General features: G+C 37.5%; 2 protein-coding genes across 2 annotated transcripts; one reads left to right on the top strand and one right to left on the bottom strand.

The window, feature by feature from the left end:
• The first annotated feature begins 1528 nt into the window (after positions 1-1528).
• On the top strand, positions 1529-5993 carry LOC127791333 (pentatricopeptide repeat-containing protein At2g20710, mitochondrial). Its single transcript, XM_052321132.1, is given in 3 exon segments — positions 1529-1864; positions 4199-5069; positions 5072-5993. Coding segments are annotated over 3 exon segments (1527 nt in total). The 5' UTR covers positions 1529-1588; the 3' UTR covers positions 5452-5993.
• A 2732-nt stretch (positions 5994-8725) lies between these two features.
• On the bottom strand, positions 8726-12174 carry LOC127792621 (E3 ubiquitin-protein ligase RMA1H1-like). Its single transcript, XM_052323205.1, has 2 exons — positions 11989-12174; positions 8726-9781 (listed from the first exon to the last, which is right to left on the bottom strand). The coding sequence occupies exon 2, from the start codon at positions 9738-9740 to the stop codon at positions 8958-8960; it is 783 nt and encodes a 260-aa protein (XP_052179165.1). The 5' UTR covers positions 9741-9781; positions 11989-12174; the 3' UTR covers positions 8726-8957.
• Between the last annotated feature and the right edge of the window lie 1952 nt (positions 12175-14126).

Genomic DNA, 14126 nt, shown 5'->3' with positions numbered 1-14126 from the left:
ACTAGTGGCAAGACCTTGTGGCGAAACTAGTGACAAAGCTAGTGGCAAGACCTTGTGGCAAAGCTAGTGGCAAGACCTTGTGGCGAAGCTGGCGGCAAAACCTTGTGGCAAAGCTAGTGGCAAGACTTTGTGGCGGAAGCTTGTGGCGAAGCTAGCGGCGAAACCTTGTGGCGAACCTTGTGGCGAAGCCTAGTGGCAAGACCTTGTGGCGAAGCTAGTGGTAAGACCTTGTGGCAAAGATAGTGGCAAGACCTTGTGGCAAAGCTAGTGGCAAAGCTAGCGGCAAGACCTTGTGGCAAAGCTAGCGGCAAGACCTTGTGGCAAAGCTCGTGGCGAATCTCGTGGTGAAACTAGCGGCAAAGCTAGTGGCAAGACCTTGTTGCGAAGCTAGTGGCGAAGCTAGCGGCAAAGCTCGTGGCGAAGCTTGTGGCGAACCTCGCTGCGAAGCTAGCGGCAAAGCTTGTAGCGAAGCTAGCGGCGAAGCTTGTGACGAAGCTAGCGGCAAAGCTTGTGGTGAAGTTTGTGACGAAGCCTTGTGGCGAACCTAGTGGCGAGACCTCGTGGCGAAAGCTAGTGGCAAGAACTAGCGGCAAATCCTTGCGGCGAGCATCCTAACGGCAACCTCCCTTGAAGCAACATCTCTTACAGCAACCTAACTTCACCCGACACCGAGCTCGAGTGGACCCCACATCACAAAATTTTAATTGTTGTATTTTGGCAACAACAGATAGACCTGAAGATCAAGTTATTCCATATCAATTTAGATATGTTGGATCAATTATTAAGAATGTTATAAAATAGAATAGCTTCTTGTGTTTTATATAATATAATTATAAAATTTGTTTAAAGTTAAAAAGAAAATTTTATCAAATAACATAAGACAAATTATGTTATACAGCATGAAATGTTGAATAGTAAATGACCAACACGTTTGAGATATGAGTGTAATCAGACGAAGCTATGTTATAGTGGATATATGACTTGATAGAATTATAAATGATGTCATTCGTAAAAATGTTAGAATAAGACATGATTATAATGATTTGATTAAGGATAAGATGTATAAGATAAAATGATTTAGTTATGTGAAAAAAAAAATATTAGATGTTTTCGTGAGACAAATGAATTAAATGGAAGAAGTTTGTTGCAATGCAAGTAGTAGAAAATTAAGAAAAACTTGGTAGGATAGGCTTAGGTATGACTAGTTGATTATGACCTTATAAAAATTATGGTCATAGAGAAAAATGATTAGCTAGTTAAAATAAAATTTATATAGAGATATTATTTTATATTTAATTAATTAATGAAAAGGTCAATATACTATTTATAGAAGATATACTTTACATTTAATTAATAAATGAAAAGGTCAATATAACATATATATATATATATACGTCATATATTTTTTTTATCTTTCTCTTCTCTCTCATTTCATAATTTTCATTTGCCTCATATTAATTTTCCCTAAAAATACAAAACGGGCCTCATAAGCCCACTAGTAGGCCCACATGCTTAAACCCTGAGAATCCTGAAACGAAGAACGCAAACGCATTCCTCTTTTCAGATTCATCAGACTTCCGGTTGATTGATGGCGATGAGGCTTCTGCCATTTCACAAATCGAACGCATTGAGGTGGCGCATTTCAGCGTTTTTCTGCTCTTCTTCGACTACTGAAGCTGTAGAAACTTCATCGAGTTCAAGCGACACGTTGTTTAGCAGGATTTCACCCCTTGGTGATGCTAGGGTTTCAGTTAAACCCGTTCTCGATCAATGGGTCCAAGAAGGACAATCCGTCGTTCCATCAGAACTTCGAAAAATCATTAAGCAGCTCCGAAAGTTCGGACGTTTCAATCACGCTCTTCAGGTAACTAACTGGCGATTTCTATTTGTGCTTGTCATTGCAATTTCTGTTTTTGCTTTTAGAGACGGGAACTCCAATGAATGCACTGTGTATTCCAGTCCATGCTAGAGAAGATGTTTTCTTTCTTTCTTTTTTTTTGGGGGGGGGGGGGGGGGGGGTATTTTTGGTTTCACTGTTATATGGAGGGTTATTTTATATCCTTTTCTAGGTCTTGAAATCCAATATTTGACATTGAATGACTTCATCGCGCCTTTTTCAGTGATTGGTTAGGGACCTTATCCGTCGCTGACTTCTGATTTTAGCACCCAAATGTCCTACCTCATAACTCGGATTTACTGAAGTAATTTCACTCAAAACTTGCTATAAGTCAGTAATTATGGATACCTGGGTGTTTTCCTGTTTGAATAATTGGTTTTCAAGCTAGTTTTGTATTTTTAATATTTTGTAGATGTCTCATCTAGAAAGAAATTTTCATTTCTGAAGCTAAGTCTTGTGTTTTCCTTTCCAAATTTGACTTCTCCACATTTGCTTTCGTGGTTCCCAATGAGATGAAGAAGCAAAATCTAAAATTAGTTCCGTGCTAAGTTATTTGCAATGTTTTATAGAAGTTCCATTGCGAAGAACTGGCAAGACTGAATTTTCACTCCCATAGTTGGTTGAGTTATTCAAGATGAGGTGGTGAAGCAAACTGTAAATAAGTGCTGTGCTAAGTGATGGGCAACGAGTCATAAATAATGAATTCCATCTCAATGAATAGACAATTTCTGAGCATGTGGAACTTTTCCCATTTATCACTCAACATGTTATCCTCTTCATAAAACCCTAGTTAGATTAGAAAGGTGACTGCTGAGCCTTAAAATGATGGTCAATCACGGCCACAGATCCGTCTGCTAAGTGCAAGTTGGAATAGACAATGAGGATGCGGGTTTATGATTTCCCCCTCAATTCAAAATGCGTAAAATCTAGAATAGGTAGATTATTAAGAAATTCTCAATGAGTTGGTTTTGTTCCAGAGAGCATGGTTGGAGATTTTGCTGTTAGAATATAGGGTTAAGGATGATTTGCAGATTAAATGAAAATGTAACCATTTCTCAACTAGTTCCAGTAATAAGCATTGCAGCCAAGTGAAAGGATGGAACATACTATTCTAAACTGCTAAATGTGTGGGTACATATGCAACTTACCAAGTCTTTGTCCCACTATGTGGGGTTAGTTACATGAATCTAGTGTCCAATTCACTGCCTTATTTTCTGTAAGGCTTATAATGTAATTGTCTCTAACCAAGTTTTTCATGGTTTTCCTGTACCTCTTGAGCGAGTACATATGCATATAATAGAACAACTAACGACCTTATACAAATTGTGCGGAATCAATTGCAAGATAATACTCATAGAGAAGGGAAAAAATTAGAAAAATGAAAATCAGTTTGTAGTGTTGCCCTTTTGCCTCTAAAAAAAGAGAGGAAATTGAGTACACGTGGTTAGATGGGGGCTTGAATTAATGATAGGCATTAAGAATATGAGATGCCATAAGGCTGCTTGGGAGGGAGAGTGCTTGTCCCCACTTGGGTCAGGCCATCCATACCTCCAAGGGGTTGTGCGGGGGCATTGCTTTATGTGGTGGTGTTAAATTGATTTTGGGGGGGGGGGGGGGGGGGGGGGGGGGATTCCTCTCACTTTGGCTGCTCAAGGCTTGGACCCCTTATATTTTCCTGAGGCAATTGGGTGGGGATGAGCCCCTAGGCAGAACCCTTGACTATAACATTCATTTCAAATGTCCCTGGGGATCCTGAGCTCTGGTTTTTAAATTGGAGCCTATCTTAGGGTATGGGAGATTTGGAGGATGAAGCCTTGGGCTGAGGCAGTAATGGATGAGTGGTTGATCCTCATGTAAGGTGAGTGAGGAGGCACCTTTATGGCTGTAGGGGTAAGGCATTCCGTTTCTCTAGCCAAGCTGGTCCATTTTGAGGAGGAATGCAAGGCAGGGAGAGTGAACGACTAGCAAGCCACCTCACAAGGTTGGTTAACTGTGTGCCCTTACTTGAATGATTCCCTTGGCCCAGTGTTGCTCTGAGGCATACAGAGGTGCTATGTAATGTGGAATTGTCATGCTATTTTGGGCTCTCTCTCGGTCTCAGCATATTGTGAGCAAGGAGTGAAAGGGTGCATGCGCTCACAGCCTCAACTGAACATTTTGTAGTCTAAAGCATGTATTTTAATATAGCCAGCCTTTCCCGTATCAATAAAGTTGTCATGCAACCTTGTCTTTCTCTGTTGTTTAATCCAATAGAAGAGCTTTTTGAATTCATTTCCTCCTGTTTGATTTGCTCTTATTTAGATATCTGAGTGGATGAACCAAAGTCCTGTTAAGCCATTGGCTGGAGACATTGCAGTTCAGTTAGATCTGATCTCAAAGGTTCATGGACTAGAACAAGCAGAGGAATATTTCAATAATGTTCCAAACTCCTTGAGAGGTTTCCATATTTATGGTGCTCTTTTAAATTGTTACGCCCATGCAAAATCTTTGGAGAAAGCAGAGGCCACAATGCAGATGATCAGGGAGCTAGGTTTTGCTGGAGCTACACTTCCATTCAATGTTATGCTACACCTTTACTCTCAGATGGGGAAACATGAGAAACTAGAAGCCCTTGTGCAAGAAATGGAAGAGAAGGGCATTGGCTGTGACAAAATCACATTCAGCATTCAGATGAATGCATATGCAGTGACTTGTAAAGTAAATGAAATGGAGAGGATCTTAATGAAGATGGAAGCTGATCCTGAAGTCTCCATGGACTGGTCTACATATGCCGTAGCAGCAAATGGCTACTTGAGATCAGGTTTAAGGGAAAAAGCTTTGGCAGCACTGAAGAAATCAGAGGCCCTCATTGAGCTCAAGACGAGAAGGACTTCTTATGAATTTCTAATGACATTGTATGCTAGGATTGGGAAAAAGGATGCAGTGTCTCGTATATGGAAGAAGTGCAAGAAGACACGGAAAGTTTACAATTCTAGCTACATTTGTATGATTAGCTCTCTGATGACGATGGATGATCTCAACAGGATGGAGAAGATATTTGAGCAGTGGAAAGCCAAAGAGATGTCTTTTGATTATCGGGTCCCTAACCTAGTAATCACTGCGTATTGCAGAAAGGGTCTTCTGGGAAAAGCAGAATCAATTGTAGACTGGCTCAGACAGAAAGGGAAGGAACAGTTGCTAGCACATGGGATCGCTTAGCTGCTGGATATAGTAAATATAATCATATGGACAAGGCAGTTGACACATTGAAGAAAGCAATACTGGTCATTCATCCAGGTTGGAAGCCTAACGTTGCAACTTTTGCTGCATGTATAAAATACTTGAAAGGGAAGGGAGATGAAGAATTTGCAGAGTTTACAGCTTTCCTAGAGGAAAGGATCCACAATCCAAAAGATATATATGACCGAGTAGAGCATTACATGAAAAATAGTGACCTAGGATCAGAAGCACTTAATGAGATGGAATCCGCTGACCATGATGAGGAGGTTCTGGAGGGAGAAACCCTGGATGGAGGCATTGACTTGAAGACGAATATAAACATGAAGGCCGAATAGTGCAAGAAGGCCATCATCCGTAGGCTTGTCAAATGGGTTTTGTTTCTACTTGAATTTGAATTGGATGAGAGGCCAATCAATATTTAGAAATTTGTGTCAGATTTCCTCTTCTTGCAGAGTGATGGAGGGTTCATCAGATCCTAACATGTTCTACATTCAATGAAATGGACAAAGCAAAAATTTTGGCGAAGTATGGAGTTGCAAGACCGTTTTGGGTCCAGCATTGACTCCAATTCTTGGCCCGGCCGAGGGTGCAAACTGTGCAATTTGCTTTTCTATTTGCATGGAAGATGTGAATCTCATGGTATTGATTCTAATATCTGGAATATCAATCTGCTTTAGTTTTTTTTATGGAAGATCTGTAAGCTTCTTTCCTTAAATGTAGAATCAATTGGTGAAGAATCATATCTAAAGAGGCTTGAAGCTCTTTTTTTTTTTTTTTTTTATGGGTTAATTGTTACAACAATGGCTGGGTGCCAACATCTCTTCCATCCTCCAGCTAAAGGTCTGTTTGGCCAAAGATAGAAAAGAACAAACGAGCCCTTATGAGTTTTTTCAGGGTTAGCTACCAAAAAAAAAAAAAAAAGATTCGCTTTTTATTGTATTTTTAATTATTTTCATGAAACTAGGTTTAAGGTTTCAATTTGTATCAAATATATACTATTCTCATTCTATTTTTAAAAGAAATTAACAGCTTGAAATGTTATATTATGTTTTTCAAAATCTCTTATTTGCTACACACGATTGACTAAGTTAGACATTTGAGTGATGACAACTAAAAATTTGATATACTCAGCAAGGTGACAATATATACCATTTAAGGTTGTTGATATTTTTAATGAACAATTTATTGGAAGACAAGGGATGTTATAAATTTGAAACAAATTAAAATTAGAAGTTTGATGTAGTATTAAAAAAAATTAAAGCAATCAATCATAAGCACATGCAAAGAAACACTAAAGCAATCAATCATAAGCGTCCTTTTTTGGATCTTCTATAAGATCCAATGACCATGAAACGATTTTTTTTCCTTTTTTAGGCTGCCCCCACTGATAAAACATGCACATTGTATACTCATCATACAAAAATAGTCTGACTATTTAGGGCAAAATAAAACATACTAAATTTAAAAAAATTGTTATGTTGCTCTCGTTTGTGGGTAAAATTAAAAGGGGGTGTTCCTCACCCCCCCCCCCCCCCCCCCCCCCCCCCCCCCCCCCCCCATGCAGTCGGACAACATATCATCCCTCCTAAATTTAAAACCTTGCACAACTTCAACAGTGCTCAATTACAATTCAATATTGCCCTCCAAAGTGATAATTGGCGAGAGTCATGAATCAAAAGCCTGGAATTTGAATGTTGTTCTTTGCATAAAAAATGGTTGATTGTTCATCATTAAGCCTGGTTTAAAGGTGAAAAGATTGAAATTGCTATCACTAATAACTCATTGAGAGTTATTCACAATAGTATAGCTGATATTAGCGTATGGTGTAAGTAATGAAATGTCAAACTAATCCTTGAATCTCAGTCACATGGGCAAGACGAGAGTGAGATGAGACTTATTTTACACACAAGGGTCCTTATAATATATTAAACTTTTACCCAATGAAAATAAAAAACAATATTGATCCACAAGGATTGCAGGTAGAAGATAATGAATAATTACTTGGAGATATGACTCTCTTTTAAGGAGGCAATAACACAGCCAACCAGTTAAATGTTCTCCATAAGGGCCAACAAAATAGTTTTGTGTTTAATTTGATTGTTAGGTCATGACATTGAAATGAATAAAGCACATTTGGTAATGTGTTGGTTGTCAAATTAAAAAACATTTCTCCACATTCACTGGCAGTGACTAAATGAATGTTCCACCTGGGAGAAGTTCTTTTGGCAACCAAGCAGTTGAGGAACAGATCCATCATAATGGGTGAGAGGAATTTTAGGCCACAGTACAATTATATTTTGGTATTTCTCTACTTATAGGTGATTGCTAATCATACCAACCTTACCCAATCGAAGGAAAGAAATATGGAGAAAGAGAAGCCTTCTATTGGCCGGGAGGAAAGAACACAATATATATGCATGCACATAATGAAGTCACAGTAATTTCTATATAGCACTGTTATTGAGCAAGACCAAGATGGTTGTTCTTACTCATATTTGGATCTTTTATTGAGATTTTATTTTTCCTTTTGAGAAACATAAGAGAATAACAGGGGACGATAGGACAACATCTTGAAAAAAATATTCACCGTCACTGTAATATATCACATCACCATCCAATTGTATGTTGTCATGTATCAAGATTGTGAATATATGACAATTAGTGGCGTTATACAAATTTAAAAATTGAAATTGGGTTTAAGACTGCCGTGTATGTATTCATAACTTAAATGCACGACAATGCATAATTGGATAGTGATGTCATGTTAAGACAATAATGTAATATCATAATTACGTTGTATTTTGTCTTACTTCAAGAACAGATCAATGCGTATTACCTTGTTGGAAACTTTTTCATAGCTGTAGATGGAGATGTCAATTGTTGGCAAGTAATCTTAACAAAACATTATCCCTCATCTTGGCCATCTGATTGTCACCATCATGTGCATCGCCGTGGCCACAATTCACAGCTGGTACTAAGCTGTTGAAATCTAAAGCATGGGAAAGCTAATGAAAAGGGCAGATATGTTGGTAACTTAATAGCTTCAGTAGGATAAGGCTTTACGCAGCTCTTATTATAGATTAGATTACATTAGTTTGATGAGGTACTAGTCCTTCCCAAGATGACGTCTTGATCAATTTATAAACCCCAGAGTATTTGTAAAAATATTCAAACCAAATGAAGTTAAGAGTATAATTTATCATGTTTTTTTAGGCATCTCCAATGCTTAAGGCTTTCCTCTATTTAAGGGTTAAGGAGAGTCATTTTTTACACAACTTTACCTTTATTTTGCGAAGAGATTATTTTTACAGCCTAAAATTATGTGACTTTATACCAAAAAAATAATTTATTTGTAACCTTTCAGTCACAAAGGAACAACCTTATAGTTGCAATTATGATTATTTTCCATACAAATATTAGAAGGTGATAAAGAATAGGACACACAATTGAGTCAACAATAGACCATCTATTTGAGCATCATTGTCTTCTAGTCACACGATTCATAACCTCAAATTGTGACTTCAGGGGAATAAAATCACAGAGTTAAAGACAGACATTAAAACCATACATATATGAATCGCCAAATATGCAACTAAGGAACCTAATGTATTTATAGAACAAGTAACTGAGGTAGCCTCAATGTATTCAAAAATCAAAATTTTGATTACAGGGCTCAATTGACTCCCATATCTCAGCAAAGAGATTCAGGAGCCTGTCAACTATTACATTTAGCTTTATCCTCCATATGCATAACTTCCTTTTTTTTTTTTTTTTTTCCCTAATCTCTTGTATATATAATTTTTACAATCTGTACAAAGGGCAGGAAGAACTAAAACGGAAATTAGAACAGAAGAAGGCACAAAACCATGCAACAGCAGAGGAAAAAACAAATTCTGCCGAGTGACTGGTCAGTCTGCATCATTTGCCTTCTTACCCTTGGACTACTGCTTCCGGCAAGGTGATAAGAGTTGGAATAAGGATACAAAGCAGTTTCTGAATTCCCAAACATCCTTGCATATACCATTTCGCCAAACAAGCCAATCATGGGGTGAAATGTGCCTGTCGCCATTCTGCCACCAAGGCTATGCGTAGGCATGGCAGCATAGCTGCCAGGGTGAGGTCCATATGGCTCTGAGTGCTGAGGATAGCTGCGATGAAGTTGCTGAACCGACTGAGAATTGGTCGCAGTTGAAATTGTCGGTGTTTGGAGACTGCAAGCCAGGCTAGGTCTTCGGGGTACAACTATGCCAAGATGTGTGGCTTTGCCTTCATGGGATTTTGCAGTTTGTCCTCGGCCATAAAGTGGGACTAAGGTTCTTTGTGAAACTTCAGTTTTGCAAACTGGACATTGTGGCTGTTGGTGGTCTGGATTTTCGGCAGAGACACTCTGGAAACGGATCCATTTGTAAATACAGGGCCAGCAGTAGAGGTGACCGCAAAGCGTGACCACCGGATCCTGCACAAAGTCTAGGCAAATATTGCACTCAAAACCATCAGAAGGATTATTTTCAGGTGCATCATCAAGTGTGGCTGAGACGGATTTCCTCTTGTATGGGAAAGATCCATCTCCTTCATTGAAGTCATTTCTTGCTACAGACTGTTCAAGGAACTGCTCCATGGCCATCTTAAATGCTACAGAATTTGTTCGTCTTAGTTACCTGAGATCTGGAAACATGTAGAAGGCATAAAAGTTCAGGATCCACAATTTCTTAAACAGAGCCGAAACCCATAAGAGCAAAGAAAAGTCACATATGACGAGTCCACAACTATCACAAGAACTGAACTACTACTAATAATAAAGGGGTGGGCTTTCATAGCCAAAAGAAACTTGGTACTTTTCTGACACGAGATCCAGAGGGTTCACAAGATACCAACAATTAGTTTGATCAGATCTATGATGCAAGAAGGTTGAGAACCACGAAAGAGAAACCCGAAAGTAAATGGTCATGTAGAAAAGTGCCAAACGTGTATAATACTCCTACACTATTCCATGTCCATATACCACAAGAATTTACGTAAAAGGTTGAGGAAAAAAAAAAAGAAAAATCAATAACCTCATCCATGATTTCATCTTTCTTCCTCCCTGGCTGGTCTTTGGAGTAACAAATAATATATTAGGAAATCCTAATTAAAGATGAATATTTTCGTCAATGGTATGTACAAATATATGGCTATTTTTTTTCTTCATTTTCTTTTTTATTTATTCTTTCCTTCTCCGACAAGCTAAAAAGCAAGGCAATTTTGGTAGTTGAGGATTAGGTTAACCACGATTTCCATAGTAGAAGCAAATAAACAATTTCTCAAGAGCTTACACCATATATCCATAAGCTTGATCCACCTAACCTCCAAACCACCTAATTGTCCATGTCAAACTTCAATAGGTGGGGGGCACATAATGGACCTAGCTTCAAGAATGTTTGCATCCATCACATCATATTGACATTCAAGTTTATGCACTAATTGTAATAATCACCAAGTTACTCAAAAAGTATGTATTAGTGACGATCAAAACTGCAAATTAGACCGTCAATGACATCTTTTGTTCCCCCGGTGTAATTAGCAAACTAAGAGCACTAAAACCAATATATCATCTTCATCACAATAATCCCACTTGGTGAAGAAGTAAATAGCTAATAGATAATACAAACAAAACTCAATTACAGAATATATATATATACACATATATATGTATCTATCAAACCTAAAACCAGTAACTTCTTCCTCACAAATCATTTTAGACATGGTTGGCCCAAACCAGAAACATAAGTGACACCACTTTCATGCTAAATTGGTTTAAGTGAAAACTTGACAGAGATATGAAGTATATAGAGCAAGATGCATGAATTTCCAAGGTTTGCTATAGTGTTGATCCCAGCAAGGACCTTCACTTAATTCAGACGTTTGAGTCCTTTGCTAACTCCTAGCATGAATTTCCAAGGTTTGTCATAGGGTACTTGGTTATTGGAATACACATCATCCAACTACATAAATTTATATAGCAACGTAGTAAATTAAACACAAAAACCCAGTATTGCAATCTCCCAGCGTAATTTCAAAACAGGGGTCCAAAACCTACCATGCTATATAAGACCTTCTACACCCATCCCTCGCAGTTCATTCGCTAAACACTCTCAGAAACCTGTACAATATATTGGCATATTGGCTTTTTAACAGGCGTATGCGATTAAAATGGAGTTCTCTTGGGTGAAAATTTAAGCAGGCAAGCATCCTCTGTTTCTGCAACTGAGAAATCCTAATATTCTGATCAACAAAAAAAAAAAATGATATAAAAAGGGAAATAAGGCAATTTTAGACTTTAACCATGGTTTTAATGAAACAGGCTCTGGTTGGTGATATTATGAATCGATGGTCAGAAATCAGGATTCAGATGAAAACTATAGCACCTCTTCCGCTCTGGCAAAACACCGAAGAAAACGAGAAGCAACCGAAGAAAAGACAAATAAAAATCCACTAATAAATTCAAAACAAAACCAAATCGAAATCTCGGACATCACGAAACTACGAAAACTTTCAAAGCAAACAAATGAACTCACAGTCTGGCCCTTCCAATCCCGAGAAAACGAATGAAACTGAAGAAGAATGAAAAACTGAGTCACGAAGAACAAGTAGACACCGAGTTAACTCAGCCGCACACGTTCTTCAGAGTGCTAAGCGGAAAACGTTTCAAAAACAGAAAGATCGAGAACAATCAAGACGAAGATACAACATACTATATGCATATATAGATGCGCCTATACATAACGAACAATCTATATATTGCCATACCTCTACAAAAGTATTCAAGTATTGGGAGAGAATGAAGATCAGAGAAACAGAGAGCGAGAGAGAGAGATTCATTTCATTTAACATACCGGTAATCGAAGAGGCGTTCAAATGGCTATTCGAGGAGCTCCTAAGCAGAGCTTCAATGGCTGCTTCCAGAGAGAGAGAGAGAGAGAGGGGTTTTAGAGAGAGAGAGAGAGAGAGAGAACTGAAGCGGAGAGGCGAAGGAAGGTTGGGAAATTGCTTTGGAGAGAGAGAGTAAGAAGCCGTTTCCATAAAGCTCTGTAAATATGTATATATATGTGTGAAGTAAAAATGTAGAGATATATATTAAATTATTTAATAATATAATATTTGGAAATTGAAAGGTAAATGCGGATTGCGGACTCGGCGATGCCCAGTGGATGACGTACACGTATTCACGATGCGGAGGAGGCGCCGTTCATGTGAAGCGACTCTTCCCCTTTTCTATTCCTCTCTTGGCCTTTTCCCCTTTTTTCTCTGTTTCTTATTTAGCTTTATTTTTGTCCTGCTCTGCTCTTGAAATAAATTATAATAATTATACAAATATTAAATATACAACCATAACCATCTTGTGGGAGATGAATAATAAATATGGGGTTAGGTACGTGTTTTTCAGTTCTTTAACGAGCATGGGAGTCGAAATTTATTTCAATTAATACTATTAGTTTGGTTTGATTTAAATTTTTATTGTTCTGATTAATAAGAGTTATTTAGGTTACGAAAAAATGTGACATTTAGCTCCTTAATTAAAATTTTAATATATTATCTCTTTCAACTATTTTTTTCGTTACTTCAAGATTCTTTCACATATTTGTAATGAGTTATAATTGACGTTTTACTATAAACTAACTCCAAGAACTCAAGGTGACAAAAAAGTTATTGTAGGAGTAAATGTGCTAAAATTTTAATTAAGAGACAAAACGCCACATTTTTTAATAGTCCATAAACCCCTTACACGTTAAACTAATTTTAGGTGATATGGATTAAAAAATAAATTATATTCTCAAACTCATGACTCTATCCACCATTTATCTTTTCATCTGTTATTGTCAGGACCACTCTTCCAAGCCTGTCCTCGAAATCTATCTCATTTGCCTCCACAAACTCTTCATCAATATTGATTATCTTTAATTGTCATTGTCGTTACAACTAAAACTCTAAGTCCCACCAAACAATCATTAACTTTCTTCCCCTTCTTTTTTTTTTAACTTTTACCTGCCCCAGCTTTCTCCCTTGCACACACCACAATTACTGCAATCACCACCACTCATCTTAGGCCAACCACCACAAATAGATGTTCCATCTCAAACAACTAAAACCACTACCACCGTCACAATTAGATGTCCATCTCAAACAACCAAAATCTTCGCAAACACCACCACAATTAGTCATTCTATCTTAAATAACCACTACCACCACCATAATTAATCGTTTTATCTCAAACAACTAAGGTTATTGCAACCACTATCACAATTACTCGTTCCACATCTCAACTCTTTGAGTAGTGATGATATGATTAGGCGCAATAGATAAGTTAAGGTCCCTGGAAGAGTCAAAGATCTTGAGTTAATTTTTGTTATTTTTTATTTCTCATGTGTTTTTTAATGAGGTTCAGTTTTTTTTTTAGATCACAATTATTGTCCTTGTCTTAATGAGGTTCAGTTCTTTTTTTAGATCACAATTATTGTCCTTGTCGAAGTTGATGTTGTTCATGAATGAGTTTGGTTTCTATTGCCTCTTTGTTTGGTTGCTAATAAAATTAAGCAAAATATGTAATTTTAAATTTCTTTAATTTTTGTTTCAATTTTTCATTTAATTGCAATTGTGTCATATCCAAAATTTATTTAGTCTTGCATTTTCTAGTAAGTGGGTTTTGGTGTGATAAGAGTAGTGGGTTGAGTTTTTGATGGATGATTTTTGGTTGGTAGAAGAAGTTGGTAATGGTGGTGGTGGAGAATGAGGTCTAGGTGATGAGTGATAGTGGTGGCTGAAGTGACTAGATGAATTTTGCTTTGGTGGTGGCCAAGGGCTAGTGACAACAGAGGTAGATGGGCTTGTGTTATAAGATGAATATTTTTTTTTTTTCATTTTCTTTTCTCATTTGAAGTGAGAGGAGTTGTTGTGATAGTGAATTGGTGATGATGGTGGTAGTCAGCAAAAAGAAAAGAAAATGAAGATGGTAGCGGTGACGTAAAGTTTAGAA

This window comes from Diospyros lotus, chromosome 15, assembly GCF_014633365.1.
Source record: "Diospyros lotus cultivar Yz01 chromosome 15, ASM1463336v1, whole genome shotgun sequence".
Lineage (NCBI taxonomy): Eukaryota > Viridiplantae > Streptophyta > Magnoliopsida > Ericales > Ebenaceae > Diospyros > Diospyros lotus.
The sequence above is the reverse complement of the archived record's forward strand: the minus strand, read 5'-3'. Positions and strand labels throughout refer to the sequence as shown.